We start from the raw sequence: 6,724 nt of genomic DNA, 5'->3' as shown, positions 1-6,724 counted from the left end.
CAGTGCTGTTTTATTTTATTGTAAGTTAAAATATTTGGCTTGTCGTGAAAGATAACAAAATATTGTTTTCACTATTGCATGCATAATAGCAAGAGGAAAATATGAAAAGACACATATTATGATTATAATTAGTAGTAGTAGTATTAGTAGTAGTAGTTTTATATTAAAAGGATGACCCTCATCTCTAACACTGTGGTTAATTCTATAATTAAACTATTTTATTTTTAAGGAAAAAGGGAGTAATTTTAAAACCTTTTTTTAGAGGGCATCAACATTAAGTGGACTGATGGAAATATTTTGGTCCACTATCGTTATACTTCAAATAAACCTGTGTAAAAGGTTTTTGATTACTGTTTCTGTTTTTGCTGAAATACTGACCCAATTATGAAAAGTAAAAGTATTCATTGTGCAGTAAAATGTTATATTAGAGGAGGCAAATAATAGCACAATAAGGCAGGGGTGCTCAAACCTGCTGGCTGAACATGATGGAAACTTTATTATAATCCAGCTCCCCGCAAGGGAATATACTTAATATTTTGTTGAGTTTCTCTGATTGATTTTAGGTGATTCATTGTTGCAGTAAAATTGGTTCTTGTAACTGTTATATTAGAGGAGGCAAATAATAGCACAATAAGGCAGGGGTGCTCAAACCTGCTGGCTGAACATGATGGAAACTTTATTATAATCCAGCTCCCCGCAAGGGAATATACTTAATATTTTGTTGAGTTTCTCTGATTGATTTTAGTTTTGTTATAGCAATCAGAAGGTCATCAGATTTACCATTTATTTTACCACAGAAGGGTATCAGTCAGTGATGTATGTTTGTTCTTCTTCATGTGTAAGTCTGTCAGATAAAGGACAGGCCAAAAAAATGACCGTCATAGCACTGCAGATGTAGTTGTTGATTCATGGGATTACAAAAACCTGGACGGACTAAAAGTAACAGGCTTGCTGTTGAGTCATTATTTCAGACTAGAGATTTGCGGGTGGAGGTCAAATAACTTAATACAGTTTAACCTTTTTCTTCTTATTTTGCTCCCCATAACACCCAAAACATGCAACCTGCAACAACGACTTACAGATTACAGATCATTCATTATGTTCCTTTGGTGAAGTTTAAAACTAAAATATTGTTGTTTAAAAACTTGAAACCTAGTGTGGTCTCCCTCATTGTCTAGTATGAGTCGGGCTGGCAAAAGAGGGGACTGCACAGTTTGTTTGTGCTCAGTTTATTTGGACGGGCTTTTGTTTGTTCAGTCGTTGGTGAGTACCCAGATTGCCTCGTGACTTGGGTATGGTTCAATAGTTTGAGCATTCAAGCACATTTTCTATTGTTTTGGGGGTTTCGGTGATTTGTTTTTAGGAGAAATTACTCCAAGTAAGTTACTAGTTAAATTGTACCTGCAGTTTCAGTAATCCCGCATTTCAGAATAATTATATTCGATTTGAGTTATTATATTACAGATGGCCTTCATGAGCATCTCAATAACACTACAGTTGCGTTGATAAACTTTAGTTATTGGCTCGTAAATGCAGTCGTTGAAAAGGGTTGCAGGACATACTCCAACGCAGAAGTAACATTCTGGGTACATGGAAGATTCCCGTGGTTAACACCTGGAGAGGATCGAGTGCGGCCTTCGCGAGAATGAGGTCATTTTTAAGATCTGGAGCCATTGTCCTAGGATTTTCCATCAGAGCTTAAACACATTTGTTAAATGGACATTGCCTCGAATGGAAGCAAATTATGCCAGGCCAGTTAAAAGGCTCTGTTAGTTCGCCACAGGGTGAAGGTCTGGTCGAAGGTGCAGCAAACATGGCCGTGCCTTCATCTCCAGCATCCAGACTCCAGGAACCTATGGGCCAGGTCCTGTTTAGGAATTCTAGCTCTGCTTTTAACACATCATCCCAGGCTGCTACAGGAAAGTCTCCAGCTCACTGTGCTGACTTCACCTCAGGTGGATCACATTATTGCTGTCTGGAAGCGGCACGTAAAGCTGGGGATACATATCTCTGACTCTTGGACCATCAGCACCGGATCTCCCCGAGGCTGCGTTCTCTCTCCTCTGCTCTTCTCCCTGTACACAAACAACTTCACCTCCAGTCATTAGTCCATCAGGCTCCTGAAGTTCTGAACACCTCCCTCATTGGGCTCATCTCTGGTGGAGATCTGGTAAAATGTGAGCTTCTGCTTATTCGTGATGACCCCTGACTAAGTGGAATATTTTACAGATACTTCACGTTGTATTCAACACATACAGAACGGCTGATAAACTGTACAATGAACCTAAATAGAGAATCTAATACCTGCAGGAAGTTTGTGTAAAACCAGCGATTTGGATGAATTTTGAGCAGATTAGTTCCTGTGAATATTACATTAGACATATTTGTTTCTCATATTTTTTTTATTTTTTTTTTTATATAAACCTCTGTATGTATTATGTTCATTATATTTATTTGTAACAATCATACATACTTATTAGGCTTCTTTTTGTGACACATTCAAATTCTTCTCCTTGGCAATTGTTCTAATGCCAGATGAGGCTGTTTATCAGAGAGTGAAGGTTGTGTTCAGGCCTTCAGAGTTTCTATCTTAACTAATAATTTCAACTTTAAAAATAAGTATTTAATTTGTTTTTTTTTTGACATGATGAATGAAATGAGAGATATGAGATATAGGCTTACTGTGTAAATCTTATAGATTTCTTAAACCCTTTAAAATCAAAAAGGCCTTGTGACCCCCAGTGAAGCTTTGGTGACCCCCAGGTTGGGAACCACTGTTCTAGAGTATGGTCCTAGTTTTCAGTTTCTATTTAATTTTAGGTATTTGTTTTTATTATTTATTTTGTTTTCGCCTTCTTGGATGCTTTGCAATTATGGAAAGAAGCTAAATTTACTCAAGTACTGTACTTAAGTACAATGCTGAGGTACTTCTTTACGCTTTTATTTTTTTCAAGTGAATGCAACACGCTTCCGTAGGGAACCACTGCTCTTTAAAAAGGTCCAAGTCCTGAAAATAGTATAGCAGCCGCAGTTGCAGCCTGTGGCCACTGGGGGGCAGCAGAGCCTCCAATCTCCTCTTGAGACGCTCGACGCACACACTTACGTATGTTACGTTACGTTACGTAAGGAAGGAAGGAAGGAGTAGCCTCTCTCCATGATGGCGGCGACCATAGACAACAGCAATGCCGTGCAGGCGACAAAGAAGAAGCACCTCGGCATTCAGCAGTATCTGGGTGTCTACTGTACAAACACCAGCAGTTCTCAAAGATCTGAATGTCCCACACAAAACAAGTTATCACAGCCTTGAAGCTTTTCCACCTAATGAAATATAAGGTATAAGGTATAGCTCTTGTAAAATGTTTTTTTTTGCACTGCAGTGTAAAAAGATGCATTCAGAGCCTGGACTTTGCGTCAGATAATCAGTTTCTCAGTTTCAGAGTTCTCTAACCAGCCGTGATATTAAAGCTGATGTTCACACATTCAGCCAACCACAATCAGATCTGCTGCTTTAATAATCCAAACAGTAGTATTATTAATTATTTGACTATAAAAAGAAGGCCTATAGACCTAATAGTAATAGACAGAGGAAAATCTGAATCATTCGTGTTATTAATACACATTATATTGATCTCAAACAAAACGGCATGGCTGGAAAATAGGTTTTTGGGTTCATGTTCACCATAATAATACCAAATGCTGAACTTCAATGAATCATCACGTCGGTGCAAAATTATACCTGACATGTTTATGGTTGTATTGTGCTGTTGGCTCTACAGCCACAGGATAGCATTGTGCCTTAAATTTGCAAAGCAGATTTTTAACTTTAGTTAGAAATGACATAGGTGCTGATTTACTTTTTATTAGAGCTTTAACATCAATGATCAGTCAAGGTTATCAGTCTAACAAAAACATTGTAAGAATAACGCCTGGACAAGCATGCTTCAATCAGTGTTTGATTATTTGTTTGAATTAAAGAAGGATTCATTATTTTACTCTTGGCCCTGAAACCTTTTCTGTTTTGCAAAACCTTTGCATCAGTCCAGACAGACCTTTCATGTTTCCATGTGCTTTGCATTCTCATGTAGAAGGAGGGGTTCAGCCAAGAAACATTAAATAAACAGTGCAAATGTGGCTGTATAGGCCGAGATTTACTCATAACAACAAATGCTTATAAGTGGACCGTTCTTTGGACACTGGTGGTTGTACAATGTGTAAACACAACTGTCATCACCTCATAAAGTTGTTAGGCTATATGTTAGCAAACAATCAACTAGTCAGCAGTTATAGAAAATATTATCATTCATTTGGAGTCATGTTTCTGGCTACGTGATGGATGACAATCCAATATTCACTCTCCTTTTAGCTCTGGTTTGGTCTAACTCCTAAGGAAAATAATGTGGCAGCTACTAAATGTTCCACCAAACAGTTAGCTAGTTACTATTTCTAGCTCTTTTTAGTGGGCATGTAGCATGCTGTGTGCTTTGGGAGCCCTTTTCTGTGGTAGTGAGAATGAACCAAAATGTACCAAAACAATGAGCTGAAAGATGCTACAACGCTCTGTAGAGCAGAAGCGAACTGCAAAGTCAGGTGATAATTCTTATGGGTTTGATTAAACATTAAAATCCATTTGGTTAACAGCAGGTCACCTATTTCAGAAATAAAAGCATATTTTTGCATTATCATGTAAATTTCCGGTGGGTTGGTGGCGTAGGGAACATTTTCCAAGAGAAACAGGGCAGGCCACCTGTTTTGAATATATGGGGTGTGTTGCTTTAAAAGGCACAATATAAGAAAGAAGAGAAGACTGCCCCCAAAGAGATCATCTGCGACTCTTCTCCGTCACAGGTGAGTTTTATCATCCTTACAATTACATTATTAATGATGGATTGAATGATGGTCCTTTTTTCCTAAATTTGTCTAGGAGATCTTGCACTTTCTTTAGACATCCTTTTTATTTTCTTATAGAAAACACAGACCATGGAGAGGGGAATGTTTGGCATATTGGTACTCTCAGGTGAGGCAGTGATTAAAGACACTCAAAAAAAGTGCATTTGAGATGAATACTCAAATGAACTGTACACCCTGAAACCTTCACTTTTGCGTTGTCCGCAGCTCTGTGCGAGTTCACATCCTGTCTTCATCATCGTCAGTACCACTTCATCAACGAGTCCAAAACTTGGCCTGAAGCCCAGCAATACTGTAGAGAGAAACACACCGATTTTGCCACTGTCAACGACGAGCACGACCTGGAGGAACTAGCTGGTCTGATTGACTCTGAAGTTCCACATGTATTCTTGGGTTTGTACAGAAGTTGGGGGTGGTCAATGTCAGACGCTGACGACTACAAAGAGGGAGAAGTGGCCTACTGGAAGTGGGCAAATGGTCAACCCAAAACACATTACTGTGGTAGCATAGGATCGACTGGAGACTGGTTTGCTACAGACTGCAATAGCAATTTGAACTTCTTCTGCTACAACGGTAAGAATGATGCACTTTATATTTGATGCACTTTATATTTTTTAATGGTGATAGGATGCTCTGTGGTCTAAATACAGTGTTAATCAACAGTGAAAGCAACTTCACACATCATTGGCAGCTAGTTGAATTTTAAGATGGTGTATAGTCATCAATATTTTCACGTACATCAAATGAATAAAGGGGTTGCTTGCAGTGATAAATTTAAAGACAATGTTTTCTGACTGAGGACCCCCTTGAAAACAGGATAATAAAATAAAATCACCAAACTCCAGTTCTCCTCCACTCTATGGTGAGTTTTTATGTTTTTCTGCTCATTGTTTCGTACTATAGTTGTTGAACAAAGTGGAGCATTTAGCAGCTAAAGAGCAAAACATTTCCTTCAGGAGTAAAACTCTCAAGAACTGCATGATTTACTTCATATAGACACCCTATTTTTTCATTGTTCTGCCTTTTTGTTCTTAAATTCGCAGTTGGATACCAGCCCATATAACATATTTTGGATGAACATTTTGAGCTGATGTTAATAATCTGACAGCATCCCTAAATGAGAATCAAACTCTTACTGAACATTGATTGAACAGCTGATGTCATTTGCAGGGTCCACCACTGATATTTCTCAGAGGTTTACTTTGGGGAATGGCTTCATGAACTGGCTCGATGCTCAGGCTTACTGCAGGAAACTGCACACAGACCTGGCCAGAGTGCGGAACCAGCTTGAAAATGAGCAGCTGCAGAGGATTGTGAACATCAGCCCGGTATGGATTGGGTTGACGGGCATGTCCTGGATATGGTCCGATGGGAGCGAACCCTCATTCACACCCTGGAGACCGATTCGCGGACTCGGTGACTGTAGCGTACTTGTGGCCAACAGCGACGCTCTTGTAATGACAGACCTGAGTTGCGATGAAAAACTGCCCTTTTTTTGCTACAGTGGTAAACACCTTTTCTTGCCACATGATATTTCTCATTATCTTTACCTTTCAATAGTTTTAGTAGTAGTAATTAGTTGCTAGGTATAGTCATAGGTATACTGTAGGTATAGTTTTTGTTACTTTTAAATGTCTGTTTCAGTTCTCTTATTAATGCATGCAGCTGTCAGCTATTATTTTAGTGTTGCTGTGGGCCAATACAAATGTATCAAGTTATTTATACTCCCAACCACCCAGAGGGCAGCAACGAGTAGCATTCCTACCTGTAAGCTACACTTAGGCTGTGTTCAGACTGCAGGCAAAAATGACACAGTACC

At 38.9% G+C, this 6,724-nt stretch overlaps 2 protein-coding genes across 2 annotated transcripts in view; both read left to right on the top strand.

Moving 5' to 3' along the window:
- Nucleotides 1-4,216: 4,216 nt before the first annotated feature.
- LOC118338203 (C-type lectin domain family 10 member A-like) lies at nucleotides 4,217-5,538 on the top strand. The gene is made up of 3 exons (XM_035675464.1): nucleotides 4,217-4,845; nucleotides 4,966-5,014; nucleotides 5,113-5,538. The coding sequence occupies exons 2-3, from the start codon at nucleotides 4,978-4,980 to the stop codon at nucleotides 5,502-5,504; spliced, it is 429 nt and encodes a 142-aa protein (XP_035531357.1). The 5' UTR covers nucleotides 4,217-4,845; nucleotides 4,966-4,977; the 3' UTR covers nucleotides 5,505-5,538.
- A 524-nt stretch (nucleotides 5,539-6,062) lies between these two features.
- The window catches only part of LOC118338202 (lectin-like), a 2,000-nt gene continuing 1,338 nt past the window's right edge, over nucleotides 6,063-6,724 (top strand). Inside the window, exon 1 of the mRNA XM_035675462.1 lies at nucleotides 6,063-6,411. Coding sequence (XP_035531355.1) covers nucleotides 6,063-6,411 — 349 coding nt within the window. The remainder of the gene's footprint in view (nucleotides 6,412-6,724) is intronic.

Source organism: Morone saxatilis, unplaced genomic scaffold (genome assembly GCF_004916995.1).
Source record: "Morone saxatilis isolate NCDOM2014 unplaced genomic scaffold, NCSU_SB_2.0 Contig4, whole genome shotgun sequence".
Lineage (NCBI taxonomy): Eukaryota > Metazoa > Chordata > Actinopteri > Moronidae > Morone > Morone saxatilis.
The sequence above is the reverse complement of the archived record's forward strand: the minus strand, read 5'-3'. Positions and strand labels throughout refer to the sequence as shown.